Source organism: Sebastes fasciatus, chromosome 3 (genome assembly GCF_043250625.1).
Source record: "Sebastes fasciatus isolate fSebFas1 chromosome 3, fSebFas1.pri, whole genome shotgun sequence".
NCBI lineage: Eukaryota > Metazoa > Chordata > Actinopteri > Perciformes > Sebastidae > Sebastes > Sebastes fasciatus.
Window position 1 is genome coordinate 42,052,253 of NC_133797.1, and position 15,667 is coordinate 42,067,919.

General features: G+C 42.2%; 1 protein-coding gene and 1 long non-coding RNA gene across 9 annotated transcripts in view; both read right to left on the bottom strand.

The window, feature by feature from the left end:
- Positions 1-3,535: 3,535 nt before the first annotated feature.
- On the bottom strand, positions 3,536-5,439 carry LOC141765245 (uncharacterized). Its single transcript, XR_012593415.1, has 3 exons — positions 5,235-5,439; positions 4,573-4,779; positions 3,536-4,450 (listed from the first exon to the last, which is right to left on the bottom strand). It is a non-coding gene; the product is annotated as an uncharacterized LOC141765245 (long non-coding RNA).
- Positions 5,440-6,223: 784 nt separating this feature from the next.
- LOC141765212 (uncharacterized) overlaps positions 6,224-15,667 on the bottom strand; it is a 44,025-nt gene continuing 34,581 nt past the window's right edge. For 7 of the 8 annotated variants that reach the window (XM_074631268.1, XM_074631267.1, XM_074631272.1 and 4 more), the window contains 6 exons: positions 14,547-14,634; positions 12,999-13,020; positions 12,649-12,723; positions 10,274-10,376; positions 10,012-10,154; positions 6,224-8,110 (listed from right to left, as the gene is read on the bottom strand). In XM_074631268.1, the coding sequence (XP_074487369.1) occupies positions 7,975-8,110; positions 10,012-10,154; positions 10,274-10,376; positions 12,649-12,723; positions 12,999-13,020; positions 14,547-14,634 (567 nt within the window). In that variant the 3' untranslated portion in view covers positions 6,224-7,974. The remainder of the gene's footprint in view (positions 8,111-10,011; positions 10,155-10,273; positions 10,377-12,648; positions 12,724-12,998; positions 13,021-14,546; positions 14,635-15,667) is intronic. The other variant, XM_074631274.1, reaches the window with a different exon arrangement.

Here is a 15,667-nt window from a genome sequence, read left to right on the forward strand (position 1 = left end):
TAGTTAGCTGATAGGTAATGTAGCTAACAAGTAACTAAACCTAGTTATCTTAGTAAGAGTAGTTAGCTGACAGTTACCATGGCTACCTAAACCTAGTTATCTTGGTAAAAGTAGTTAGCTGACAGTTACCATGGCTAACTAAACCTAGTTATCTTGGTAAGAGTAGTTAGCTGACAGTTACCATGGCTACCTAAACCTAGTTATCTTGGTAAGAGTAGTTAGCTGACAGTTACCATGGCTAACTAAACCTAGTTATCTTAGTAAGAGTAGTTAGCTGACAGTTACCATGGCTAACTAAACCTAGTTATCTTGGTAAGAGTAGTTAGCTGACAGTTACCATGGCTAACTAAACCTAGTTATCTTAGTAAGAGTAGTTAGCTGACAGTTACCATGGCTACCTAAACCTAGTTATCTTGGTAAAAGTAGTTAGCTGACAGTTACCATGGCTAACTAAACCTAGTTATCTTGGTAAGAGTAGTTAGCTGACAGTTACCATGGCTAACTAAACCTAGTTATCTTGGTAAGAGTAGTTAGCTGACAGTTACCATGGCTAACTAAACCTAGTTATCTTAGTAAGAGTAGTTAGCTGACAGTTACCATGGCTAACTAAACCTAGTTATCTTAGTAAGAGTAGTTAGCTGACAGTTACCATGGCTAACTAAACCTAGTTATCTTTGTAAGTGTAGTGAGTTGCTACGTAGTTAACAGCTTATTAAAGCTAGCTGTGTGGGTTTTCCTATCTTGAACTAATGTTCCATCAGCTGAGCAACAATCAGGGTCCAACAATACGGATTGCCCGATGGCGCCGGGCCAGTAAATACAATCAGTCAGTTGCCTGACCTGAAATATTACTAAATAGGCGCTTCTGATTTTGGCTTTGACAACAAATCCTCCGCCAGCGTCTTGTCTGTCAACTCTCTCTGGTCCTGTGTGTGAAATCTGACACCTGCTGCTCTGAGCTGAGCCTCCGTACGGTTCAGACACTTTCAGTTTGTAGCGTCCGGCGTCCAACTATGTGTTGATAACACGGCACTGATACGCAAAAATGAACTAAATGGGTTTTATTACTATAAAAAAAGCAAAATGACGATAGGTAAGTGATGTAATCGGTGTGTGCCCGACCACCGTGTAACACCGGTAACACCGACTACTGCAGCAAGCCTACTGGGCGAGACTTCAACCTCAGCAGCCCTGCACCCTGCATGCAAGGTATTAATCTTGTCCGTTAACGCCATGTTGCCGTAAAGTGGAATCGGGTGCTGTATGTTTATGTTTAACTAATTCACAGTTTCTGTATGTGATCTTTATGTGTGTCAGATAATGCAGTGGGTTAGAAAAGATGGTTAGTTTGCATGCAAGACCTTGTCTATGTGAAGCATAAACTAAACACGTCAGATGTGGCGAAGCCAGCTACCCGAATATCTTAACTACATATAATATCACAACAGTCAAACTCAATGAATAACATTAAACCAAATCAATACAAGTACATTATAGAAATCAAAGTTGAACAGTCTTGCTCAGCCATGTGCACTTTCTACTGCTAAGGTAAGCCCAGTACGTTACCAATCCATGGAAGAAAAGGGTTTGTAATTCCATGTGTTGAAGTTGTGGTTCCAAGTCAAAGATGTTGTCTTTGCTGTGCTCAAATCCAGTTGTGCAGATTGGAGGAAGCTGATCGCTCCAATACTTCTTCCCAGCAGCTTGATAGCTTGGTGCTAACTTCCTTGCTGTTGTTGCTTGAAGTTAGTAGGTAAAAAGGCAGGCTCTCGCGTCCTGTGCCTTAGAGGTTCCTTGTGTTCCTATGGCTGTTTCCTAACAGGCCATAGATCAGAGCAGAGCTGCTTCTGGTCTGGAGAGCAGCAGCTCACCTCCACAGGTCATGAGAGGTGAGAAGAAAAAGCAGAAAGAGAGGGAACAAAGAGATTCCTCTGGTTTTGTCCTGGGTGAATTTCACACCTATGTGTGAATGCTACAGTAGCCAATGGCTACTGAGCTGAGTCCTCAGCCAATGGCTACTGAGCTGAGCTGAGTCCATGGGTCAAGGATCATGTTACTGAGTTCATGTGGTCACTTGCCACGAGTCACATTGGTGGGTCTCTACAGTGTTGAGCGTAGTTAAAATAGAGTTTTATTTCTTGTTTATATTGAGTTGTTTGCCAGCTCAGCTGTGATCCTAATTTCTAGTTTGCAGTCGTTTTTGTTTTATTAAGTTATTGATTTCGGCGCCATTAGAAGTCTGTTCCTAATTTACATTTTATGTCAACACTTGTGTTCGCTTTTGTTTGCTGCGACTTTGTTGGTAAATTGCCTGCAGCCTGTTTTCTATCATTTTAATTGACCATTTAACAATAAACGGCTACTGTACGCCTGATACCACCGGCTCATGTTGCTTAGACCTTACTGGGACGTAACACTCCCTTTTGGTTTCTGGTTTTGAACACAGAACAACTGATTGACAGATCAGACATGTTGCTGTACAGAAACATGACGTTTCATTTCAGTTGAACTGCTCTTTAAAAGTGTTTTTGTTTTTTTCCCCCTGGTTATCTCTCAGATCTAACAATGGAAATCCCTCAGAGGAACGTCCCACCAGAGGACAACGTCCCATCAGAGGACAACGTCTCACCAGAGGACAACGTCTCACCAGAGGACAACGTCCCACCAGAGGACAGCGTCCCAGCAGAGGACAACGTCTCACCAGAGGACAACGTCTCACCAGAGGACAGCGTCACACCAGAGGAGAGGCTGCGGTTTGTTCGAACAAAGTTTGTAGAGGGAATGTCTGATCCTAATCTGAACAGGCTTCTGGATGAACTCTTTCAACGTCGCGTTATAAGCGATGGAGAAATGGAATCAATCAGAACTAAAAAAAACCCAAGAGAGATAAAGCACGAGACCTGATCGACACGGTGCGACTAAAGGGAACTGAAGACAGCTCAGTTCTGATCGCTGCTCTCCGTAAGGACGATCCGTGGGTTTTCAGAATTTAGGATGAAGCAAAAGCAAGAAGCTGGAGTGTGATGATGAATCTCTATAATATCTGACTATTTCAGAGACTCACATCACTTATTGTTGTCTTTAAATGATAAATTCCGTCGTGGAAGCCTGTGTGGACTTTCACTCTGAAGGTGATTCACTGAAGTTCGGGGGAAAAGTGAATTCATTTTCAAGCTCTTGTGGTTTGGTCTCAAGATTTTCTAATCATTTACTTGTGATAACTACTGATGTGTAGTCGGTGATGAAGACCTGCGATAGAGAGCTGTGACATTTCTATATGTTTTGGGAACGCATTCTCACTGCTAATTTTTGGAAATGATTAATTTAGTTTTCATTAGGGCTGTCTAAGTTAACGTGATAATAACGTGCTAATGCAAATTTGTTTTAACGCCACTAATTTCTTTAACACTTTATCGCAACTTGTGATTTTTAGGTTGCAGTGTTAGAGCTAGAGTGAAGATCCTGGTATCATAGTAAACTATAGAACCTGATGAATCCATCTGTACCAACCAGGTCAGACTAGCTGTAGTAGTGCACAACTACAGTAACTGTAGTAGTGAAGGAGGTTAAATAACGTTCCAAACTTACGCTACATTTTGGCGAGGAAAAACTGTCATGTCCATTTTCAAAGGGGTCCCTTGACCTCTGACCTCCAGATCAGTGAATGTAAATGGGTTCTATGGGTACCCACGAGTCTCCCCTTTACAGACATGCCCACTTTATGATAATCACATGCAGTTTGGGGCAAGTCATAGTCAAGTCAGCACACTGACACACTGACAGCTGTTGTTGCCTGTTGGGCTGCAGTTTGCCATGTTATGATCTGAGCATATTGTTTTATGCTAAATGCAGTACCTGTGAGGGTTTCTGATCAATATCTGTCATTGATTTGTGTTGTTAATTGATTTACAATAATAAATATATACATACATTTGCATAAAGCAGCATATTTGTCCGCTCCCATGTTGATAAGAGGATTAAATACTGGACTAATCTCCCTTTAAGGTTCATTTAGAACAGATAAAACATGTGTGATTAATGTGCGATTAATCGCTGATAAAATATTTTGATCGATCAGTTTGTGTTCATCAGTACCTGTGACAGTCAGAGTTGTACCAGGTAAACTGCTCCCCCATTCAAAGCTTGATGTGTTGAATTTGAAGCGATACTGAGCTGAATCTCTCTCTCAGGTCACTGATCCTCAGAGTGGAGCGTCCTCTCTCTGTTTCAATGACCTGAACACGACCTGAATACTGGGAGTCTTCACTCAGGTCCTCAGGATGTGAACCATACAGCCACTGATGACCATGTTCAGGACTGAACCAGGATTTAGATTCAACATCATGGTTGTAACTGTTGTATGTGCAAGAAATGTCTGAAGAGCCTTTGAAGGCGCAGATGCGTCTCTCAGTATAAGTCACCATGTTGCAGGAGGATGAATCAAAGCAACCTGAAAGATAAAACACATTTTTTAAGCAGAGTTGTGATGAGTCACAATGTCTCCATATTACCAATACATGTAGTTATAAGGCTCCACCACATGGTGTCATGTTAGTACAAGAGTAAACTCACACACTGGAGGAGACGGGAAGTCCTCAGATCCGTTTACAGCACAGGAGTAGCTGTCTTCATAACTGAAGCCTGAATAAGAAGAAGATGTTTCTGCCTGAACTTCTTGTCCGTTCTTGTACCAGATGTATGAAGGACGATCAGGTAGAAGACAACTGCTGTGACACTCCAGCCAATTAGAAGACGATCCCTTCATCTGTACTGTGAGACCTGGACCTGTGAAGAATGAACAGGAATGGTATTTTATTTAACTGTTAACATACACACACATGTAAATAAACACACTACTGTGACAGACACAGTGACTCCAGGTTCACCAGTATATGTCCCACCTGGTTGGTTCGTTATGAACCTGAACTTGAACTCAGCTGAGTCGCTCTCTCTCTCAGGTTTATTACTTTCAGAGTGCAGATCTTTTCTTATAAAAACTTTAATTCACACGTCCTGAATACTCCCAGTGTGTTTTCAGATCCACAGGTTCACCAGATATCCATCAATGAGATTTTACCCCAGGTTAAATAAAGTTTAAATAACAACAAGTAGTGTGGGAAGTTACAACGTCCACAAGTTCAAAACGATTTTCCTGATTTACGGTTCACACTGAAGCTGAACTATTCATCTAATCAACAGGAAAAGAGACAGCAGTATGGCAGCCAGGAACGTACGGTAGCCATGATTGATCCCTCAGCTGCTGTCTGATTGCCATATGGTCCACTTCACGTCCCTGGACCTGGACCTAGACCTGGACCTGGACCTGGACCTGGACCTGCCGGTCTGCAAGCCAACGGGAAGAAACATATATGAGGGAACCTAAAGTGCAGTGGGGCCCTTTGGTAAAATGTGCATTAAATGATGTGTGTTGTTGAAGGAGTAAAACGTACCTGCCACAACATGTAGATCAGTTAATGTGCAACATCGTCTCTACAGGCGACGGGACGAGACTTTGGTATCAGAAGCGTTCTGGTTTCCGTTTGTAGTCCGAGTCGTATTGACCACGTTGATGCAGGTAAACAGTCCGCGTGGAGAGTAAAAGAGGCGGAACACATCACATCGAAATGCATTCTGGGAACCCAGCGGCTAACGTCTGACGATGATTTTGCTTTTTATGGGTTTAATGAGCTTGTAAACTGGCTACTGGTGAAACAATCCAGTCACACACGTCGTCTCTCAACTCAAACTTCTTCTCACATCTCAAGTTGTTAATCAGACTTTGAATAAGAGCAACACATGGAGAAGGAAGCGTTGGCCTGGATAACCGCTGGCTACCCAGAAATATACTGTAGGTTTATCGTCTTCAGAGATATATATATATATCTATATCTATATAAATCTATACACAGTAGATATAGATATAGATATCTATATCTATATACAGTAGATATAGATATATATATAGATATATATTATAGCCGATGGGTTCATAGATTGATGTGCGACATAAATATGATCTTTGCATATGTTAATTAGTATGTGACTTCACATTAGTGTGTGTGTGTGTGTGTGTGTGTGCGTGTGTATGTGTGTGTGTGTGTGTGTGTGTGCGTGTGTGTGTGTGTGTGACAGTGTTTCGCTCCACGTTCACTGCAGCAATCATAATAAAGACGTGTGTGATTCTGTGTAAGTCAGGATTTGAAAGACTGTTAACGGATTGAAATGTGGTTTCATTCATTTATTGTTTTATTTGATGTAATATTTATACGTTTCAAATACTCTTTTTTTTAAAGATATGAAAATAACTCTTTGACTTTAAAGGACCAGTGTGTAGGGTTTAGTGACATCTAGCGGTGAGGTGAGGCTGCAGCCCTACGGTGAACTACGGTGGCCTTCAGGTGACGTACAACACGCTAAAGTCTCTCTAGAGTCAGATTGTGTTCGTCCGTTCTGGGCTGTTGTAGAAACATGGCGGAGCAACATGGAGGACTCCGTGAAGAGGACCAGAGGCCTGTACTACGAAGCAGGATTTGGGGTTAGCGAGGCAACTTCGTCGGTGGTTCACTTCTTACCGGGGTAGATCGCCATGGTAACTGATGCTGAACAGCTGACCTGCTCCGGAGCAGGTTATGTTCCAGATAAGAGATCGACTCATATAAAAGCACCTCCTGCTGACCAATCAGAGCTCAGTGAGCAGATCGTATGATAATATTTCACAAATATGAAGAAGTTGAACTCATAATCCAGCTAAAAACAACCCAGGTTAAACTCACAGATGCAGGAAGAACAGCTGGCTGGATGCTGGCTGGATGCTGGGGGTGTTTACCGCTTTGAATTAGGTTGTTATATTAAATTTTTTTACTCGCTCTCAAGTCCGTTTCACACCGCCGGAGACGGGACGCAGCTGAAAGAAGGCTGAAATAGTCACACACTTTATTGCTAAATGGTCTAAAGAAGTGTAATGAACTCATCCATTATATTCTGAAAGCTATTTATCTATCACTGCCCCGTCTATGCATTCACACATCGACAAGTTGTTTCTTTCACCAGCTGTTCTTCCTGCATCTGGCAGCTTCAACTGTGTTACTGTTAGTCTGATTAAGTGTTTCACTTCTCCGTATATGTCTAATATTATAGTTTGCTCTTGGCTCTGCTGACAGCAGACTTGTCCATGTTTGTGATTGGTCAGATGCTGCAAACACCGCCCCTTTCATGTGAACGCGCTCGTATCCAGATAGAGAAACTCTGGGTTGATTTACCAGGTTGATAACCAGCGTCGCAGGGCCGCGTTTGTTAGGGTTAGTTAAACCAGATAAGGAGAAGATATGTATGTTGAGTATGTTGAACTGGTTTCGTAGTACAGGCCTCTGCTCCCTGTGTACACACAAGGTGTCTTTCAGGTGATTATACACTAATGAAAACATATTTATGAATATTAAATTGCATTTCTGTGCATAGATCCCCCTGAATCCTTCACACTGGCCCTTTAAAGCGATTCAACAGTAGTGTTAAAGAGAGCAGGGTTCTGGTCGTGTTTCCAATATGGTTCAACGCATCTGTCCAAGTGAACCCTTCTGATGACAGATGACATACATTCCCACAGAGTACGGGTCTCCATGCAGAAACCAGGAGCTCATCAGGGGTTTTTGAAGGATCCAGATGGAGCCGAGAGACGCCTCAGTGACGCTTCCAATAAATTAAATTCCTCTGAGGACCTCCTCACATCACGTGAATGAGTTCTTTCATTCTGAGGTTGGGCTCCGTGGATGCTGTAAATCACAGTCTCTGACTTTGGCTATCACATACAGACCGTATCTGTCTCTCTCTCTCTCTCTCACACACATTCAGCTGTCAGTGTTCTCAGGCTTCTCGTCCTCCGTCCTGCTCGCTGTCCTAACCGTCGTGTTACGGTTCCTCCTCCTCCTCCTCCTCCGATGAGCCCTGGTGCTGGCGTTGGCAGGGTAGGGGACACCGTTAAGGTTGCCATGGTTTCTTGTCTCGACCTTGTTGGTCTGGTATGTGTTTGAAGCGGCACTTGTCACCATAGTAACAGCCTGTGGTCCGCCAGAAGAAGCACTCGTCTCCATTTACTGGTACACACCGTCTGGACCTGCATGGACAGAAGCAGAGGGGACGGTCCTGCGTCATATTCACAGAACTATGCACATGCAGGCAAACAGTAGGATGCTAATAGTGCAGAGACTGACACGGGAGGCAACAACGTTTTTTGATCCTGTTTGAATTGTGCCGTGAATCACACCGAGGATGTTTATCAATTTAAAGGATCATTTTTCAAGTCAAGAAAGTCTCAGTTTGTCGAAGTATCATTTAGTTTAGTGTGGAACCGCTCAGCGAACCACATCTCTCGTCTCGGACATCGTAGCTTCAGAGAGAGACGTCACTACCACACTGTTGGCTGTGTCGTCTTTATGATGACGTATCTGATTTACAACAAACTGAGACTTTCTGGACTTACAAAATGATGTTTTAAATTGACAAACATCATGTGTGTGATCTTTATCTCTCTCCGTTGACTACCGTTCATATTTTTCTGAAATAAGGTCCCATGGTTGTCCACCGGAAGGGGCGGGACTTCACCTCTCTATTTCCTGTCTCTGTGTCCTCTTCTGTGTTAAAAGTATTTAGCAGTATACTGGGATTATCACTGATTAGAGTGGACGGAAGCTGCTCTAACAAACCGGGATATTGTCTCTCTTGGAAGGTCTTTATTTGAATTTGAGTCACCAACATAATGAGATTTGATAGGAGTGAAGGGTTTAATTTGAGCCTAAAGGGATAGTTCAGGTGTTTAGAAGTGGGGCTGTAGGAGGTACGTATCCATCATCGGTGTATTACTTACAGTAGTAATGACGGTCGGCGTGCCCCCGGCATCGTATCTATGCTATGCTTTTGTCATCTGAGCCTGCTGGCTTTGGAGAGAGCACAGACAAGTTTCACTTTCAGTTCAGTTCCCCCTCAGAATGGGCCGTCTGACGATAAGATAAAGTGGTGAAAATATTCTAAATATAGCGTACACTTAAACGGATATAGATTTTATTAGGTGAGCATTTCTTTTAGGTGGCTAAAGGCGTTTCTCTGCCCTCCCCGTCCACAGCACTGTGTAGTTTTGCTCCCATGCCGGTACTCCTGTCTGTCTCTCCAAACTGCCATCTACTGTAGGTAACACACCTACTATGGATAAGTACCTCATACAACCCCACTTTAAAACACCTGAACTATCCCTTTAAAGGTAAAGAACACTACATAGTGCAAATACACAATTGTATTTTTTTTTAGGAACATCAACAGTTATATTATATTTTTTAACAAACAGTTTAAAAAGTTATCCTTTTGTATTGTTTGAGTCGTTTTGGCCCCGTCATCAGTGATCACACCGACATGTCTAACATTAATTAGTGTTAATGTTATTGGCCTTCTCTTCAATATAATGGAACAAGATGGCACTCGGCTTGGGTAGAAGTAATCCCTTTTTAACTATATAAAAATGTGATAAACAATGATAAAAATAGTCGCGTCCGGAGCGGCTCAGGTTTGGTTGTGTTTTTGTCTGCTGATATTGAAACACAATAAAACTCTGCTTCTTGCACCATACTTGTGCAGCATCAAGAGATTCATCTGAGTAACCTGGGTTGACTTTCTGACACCTTTAAAATTGAACATTGAAGATCATTCCAGGCCCAAGGCTTGAGATTTCCAGACTCAACATTTTTGGTGCTCAAACCGCAAAAAACAATCCATATGAAAGACTCAACAGCAATGCCTGACCTGGTTACTCAAGATAATCCACAGACTTTGTTGTGAGCACTTCCATGTAGGAACTATTGTCTTTCTACCGAACTCCACCCTCCAACCGTATCACTGCGCAGAAGGAGGGACCAGTAAGGGACCAGTAAGGGACCAGTCTGAGTTCACAGCTGCAGAGTGGGGACATTATCGCCCAGAAAGAAAGCACCACACAGATACACATATTATGAGGACGTGTCTCGGTACCCGGTGGCAGCTGAGCTCTGCTGTGTTCCTGCAGCGTTGTGGCCGAGGCTGCTGTTGGTCCTCTGTATGGGGGGGGGCAGGGTGCGCTGGATCCAGCGGTCTGGGTACCTCATCACCAGCTTGCTGCTCCCCAGCTCCACCCCCTGGACAGGAGGAGGAAACGGCACGTTAACATACCCGGACACTGACATACGCGACATCCGAGATGAGAAACGTCACGTGGAGTTTGTTCACCTGGAAAAGGAGCCTGCCTGTCACTCACCTGCAGCTTCTCCAGGGCTTCGGCAGCCATGTTGGCGTTCTTGAAGTTGACGAAGGCACAGAAACGTTCATGAAGAACACGGATGCTCTCTATCTCACCAAACCTGTAACCATGGAAACATAGAGGCTCAAAGCCACAGCAAAGCAGTGTGGTACACATTCAATGCTAACAATTAATATAGTCGTTACAGTAGTACATCAATCCCTCCACTACTGATGGTAGTGAAATACCACGGCAACCAGTAGCACTAGTGCTACTGCTGCTGTTGCTACCACTACTACAACTACTACTACTACTACTACTACTACTACAAGTACAACTACAACTACTACTACTACAAGTACAACTACAACTACTACTACTACTACTACTACTACTACTACTACAAGTACAGCTACTACTACTTGGAAATGTAAAATATTGATATTTTTGCTGATATAATAAACTACAAATGGTGGCTCAGTTTACCTGCCTGTGAAGCTGCATGCAGTTGTCTTAAAGTAATAATTAGAATTAATTAAATTATAAAGATGATTGTGCGATAATAAGCTGTACAGTACAATCTTTACTGGTTACAATTCTTACGTTGTTTACCCGATATAGATATAAGCCACTAAAATAAAGAATGTGTCACGACCGAAATAGATAAAGAGTGAACTGTAACATTATATTTTTAAAGGTCCCGTATCAGCTCATCTTCAGGTTCATACTTGTATTTTGTGTTTCTACTAGAACATGTTTACATGCTGTAATGTTCAAGTAAAACTTTATTTTCCTCATCCCGTCTGCCTGAATATACCTGTATTCACCCTCTGTCTGAATACGCTCCGTTTTAGTGCATTTCAACGGAACTGCGTTGCTAGGCAACAGCTTGGGTCCATGTTTACTTCCTGTCAGCTGATGTCGTTCACATTCACTGCAACAGGAAATGAACTGGGACACATTTAGAATGTTTACGTTTAAAACCGTGTAATGATCTATATATTGTATATTTGTGACATCACAACGGCTTGTTTCAAACGCACAATTTCCGAATACGGGCTGTGTGTTTCTCCGTATATTGAGTGTTTTGATAGTTTAACAGTATTTATAAAGCACTTAAACCTGCTTTATAATATAAAACACATGAAAATCTCACTTTTTACAATATGGGACCTTTAATCTAAATAATAATATTTAATATATATATATATATATATATATATATATATATATATATAAGTATTACTATTAGCACAACTGTAGCAGTACAGTAGCTACAGTCGACTACTAGTAAAAATACTAGTATCTGTGACTACTACTACAACAACTAGTACAACTACTACTACTACTTCATAAAACAACAGTATGTGAAGTCCATCTTGTTATTGTAGTTGGACTGAAATAACTAGATCAGGGGTCTCCAACCTTTTTTCCTCTGAGAGCTACATATAGTTTTACATCGCCAATTACAGACATCATTTCTTATGTCTTACTTTTATGGTCCTTTAATAACATTTCAGTCACCGCAGTCATCGCCTCTATTACAATCCCTCCATGGGAGAAGAGCTTTCTGTGTTTCCTTCCAACAGAAAACAGTTCCTCATCATCAGTGACTCCAGCTGAAGTGAAGTCCCGCATCACCTATAAACTCCTCCTTCTCACATACAAATCCCTCCATGCCCCTCAGTACCTAACCGACCGCCTTCAGCGCCGCGGCCCCCCCGCCCTCTGGAACTCTCTGCCTCCTGAAATAAGAAAGGCTTCATCCCTGGACACTTTCAAAAAACAGCTGAAGCTCCACCTGTTCATCCAGACCTCTGACCTCTAACTCTTCCTACACGTCACTCCTTTTAATTACCTGGCTACAGGTGTTTTACCTCTGATTAGTTATCAGTATGATTTTGTGTGCCCTGTTTGTAAAGCGTTCTTGGGTTTCTTGAAAGGCGCTATTTAAGTCCAATTTATTATTATTATTATTATTATTATTATTATTTTTAATATTAATAAACGAAGCCTCTGCTGCAGCGTTGGCCTTCTTCTTCGTCGGTTTGGTAAACAGACTGTCGTCTTTTAAGCGTCGTTTTCAGCTCCTTTACCTTCTCTGTTCGTAGACTTCTACCAGAAATATTAGATAGACATTTACAAAGTGACTTCATGTTATCAAATGTATGCACATATTCTGTGACCCTTTAGCGAGCCACTCAGAAACGGGACGCTCTTAAGCTACTTGTTGGGAGATCCCTGAACTAGATGGACTCGAGTTGACTCATTTCATTTGCTGTTCGCTGCCCCTAAAAACTGAATTCATAACCCCCGTCTAAAAGTGCAACGTGTCCTCGCACGCACGCACGCACGCACGCACACACACACACACACACACAGAGTGTTTTTACATTTTGAAGAGATCCCAGACTTCTTTCTCTGTAACTTCCAATGTGATGTTCCCGACCCACAGAGAGCGACAACTCCTGGAGGACAGAAAAGGGAAGTTAGCGGGAGAAGAAGGATGTGAAGAGGAAGAGACAAAGTGAGGCAAAGATCACAGGAGAGGATAACGTGGGACAAGTTTACATTACATTATCATTTGTGTTACCCACACTGGGCATTGTACTGTATATATACTGAAAGATAGTACATGCTGTAGACTGTATATACAAATAGAGGATTGGTTTGCTTCATGTCTGAAATGATATTCATGCCTCTTGGTCTGATTGTGTGTATTATTAACAGCCACCCAACGTACCCACTCTGGTCCTGCTTCAGAGCTGGAAGTGAGTGGAACAGGAAGTAGACATCATGTAATGACAAAAGAATTACAAACAGAGCATCAATGACATGTATTTAAAACACTAACGTGCTGACACAGCACTAACTGTAACGTCATATCAATAACAGCTCAGCCCCCACCGGAGCTCCATCATGGTGCCACACAACACACTGTAAAACCACCTACAGTTTATGCATGGTGAGCGTTTGTCTGTTTAGTCATAAAGATAATACTGCATGTCTACTTTAGTATAACAAGTGCAGATTCATACATATCTATATTAGGGCTGGCAATCCATTAAAATGTTTAATCGTGATTAATCACATAACTGTCCATGATTAATCACGATTAATTGCTAGTGAATTACTAGTAAGTAGACCTTGAGTCAAGATTATTGTGTCAAATCAGTGACTGTGATGCAGAATTGATGGAGATAAAGCAACACATCTTTCATACCTCTAAAAGACCATGTAGACTAACGATGATGAAGACCACCAGATGCAGTTGAAAACACCGGAAAAAGCTATTACAGTAAGTAGATCATTTCCAAAGTAAAGAATGAATTTTCATGCTCACGATCACTGATATCTAACGTTATTCTCCAAAACTTTTGAGAGCAACAAACACATAAAGATGTACTTCTGCGTTCATCGTAAGAAATGTTGAATATTGAAAGAAACTAGGGCTGTCAATCGATTAAAATATTTAATTGCAATTAATCGCATGATTGTCCATAGTTAATATTTTTTATCTGTTCTAAATGAACCTTAAAGGGAGATTTGTCCAGTATTTAATCCTCTTATCAACATGGAAGTGGACAAATATGCTGCTTTATGCAAATGTATGTATATATTTATTATTGTAAATCAATGAACAACACAAATCAATGACAGATATTGATCCAGAAACCCTCACAGGTACTGCATTTAGCATAAAACAATATGCTCCAATCATAACATGTCAAACTGCAGCCCAACAGGCAACAACAGCTGTCAGTGTGTCAGTGTGCTGACTTGACTATGACTTGCCCCAAACTGCATGTGATGATCATAAAGTGGGCATGTCTGTAAAGGGGAGACTCGTGGGTGCCCATAGAACCCATTTACATTCACTGATCTGGAGGTCAGAGGTCAAGGGAACCCTTTGAACATGGACATGACAGTTTTTGGAGCGTTATTTAACCTCCTTGTAGACAGGCTGGTATGACATGGTTGGTACCGATGGATTAGTGGAGTTCACGTTAACTTTGACAGCCCTAGTTTATATCCAGTTTACTGATTATATTTCACTCTGCAAACTACATATTTCTCTGCTCATTAACACGCTCCTAACTTCAATGTACTGTCTGCAGTGTGCTGTTCATAATAATAGTAATCTTATATTTGACTGTCCATGTTTTTAATATGTCTTTACACACACTGTCAGTAGTAGCAGCCTGACTCTGCTGTTGGTGTCTGATATGACTGTAACTGAGAGCAGTGCTGCCCCGCTGTGGACAGAAGAGGTACTGCAGCTGATCCTTACTTTGAGCCTCAGATGAGTTGATGACCGCCTGAACGGTGGTGAACTTCTCCAGCAGCTCTTTACTCTGCTCTTCCTCAAAACCCAACTCCTAAAGTGAAAAACAAAAATGAAGATGAAAAAGTCAAACATTAAAGTTACGTCATGAATATGTTTCTTTTCAAATGCCCTGAAGCAAACATCATTTAACAAGGACAACACTTCAACTGATTAGGTGGGATGTATGACATTCTGTGGATGCTGATTTCACACAGACACTGGTCATCAAAACTACAAAATCATCTGAACTCTTGTATCTCCAGACTGTAGACCAGCTTGACCTATTTAAGGTTCCACAATTAATCGAATATTAATCACGATTTTGGATTCAATGAATATGATCGCCTGCGATACTGATGTTTAAAATGCGCGTTCTGCTCATAGAAAGCTCTGCTGCAAATCAAATCGAGGCTTCCTGAACTAACAGCCAGCCAGCCGGTGATCCAGATGTTTTGGCTTCATGTTGCGGTGTAGATATCATCTATATAACCAATGTGTTTATGATTAAATTAAGAGTATAAAATTGATTATCAATGTCTTAAAGGGACTGTTTGTAACTTCTAACACGTATAAATCATTGCTGGTCGGTGTCTCATGGTCTCTCGTGTGTCTCATGGTCTCTCGTGTGTCTCTGCTGTTCAGACTCAGACTCCAACACAAACTCCAGTGAAGCACCAAAACCTCTTGGTTGTATCTAGTGAAGCTGTTAAACAGTGTTGGCCGCGGTCGGAGGACGCGGAGGAGACCGTAGCTTTGGTCTCCAGGACCGGAGTCTCTGCTCCTCTGCTCCTCTGCCTGCCTTCACTCACACACCACGCTCCTTCTCTCTCTCTCTCCACCTCTCACGTGCATGCTGCTCACTCCACACTGCAGAAGAGTTAGTTTAGCTCTGAGAACATCTAGTGAATGTTCAGTGGACGTTTGTGCAGAAATAACTGCTGCAGCTCCTCCAGACCAACAGAGGTTTCCCGTGTCTTGTGAAGTGACGGGGCTCCGCAGAGAGAAACGTTATCGTCTCCGACCAAAACTCCGGCGTCTCCCCCGTTCCCTCCGGCCGCGGTCGGGAGGCTGAGGCGGGAAAAGCC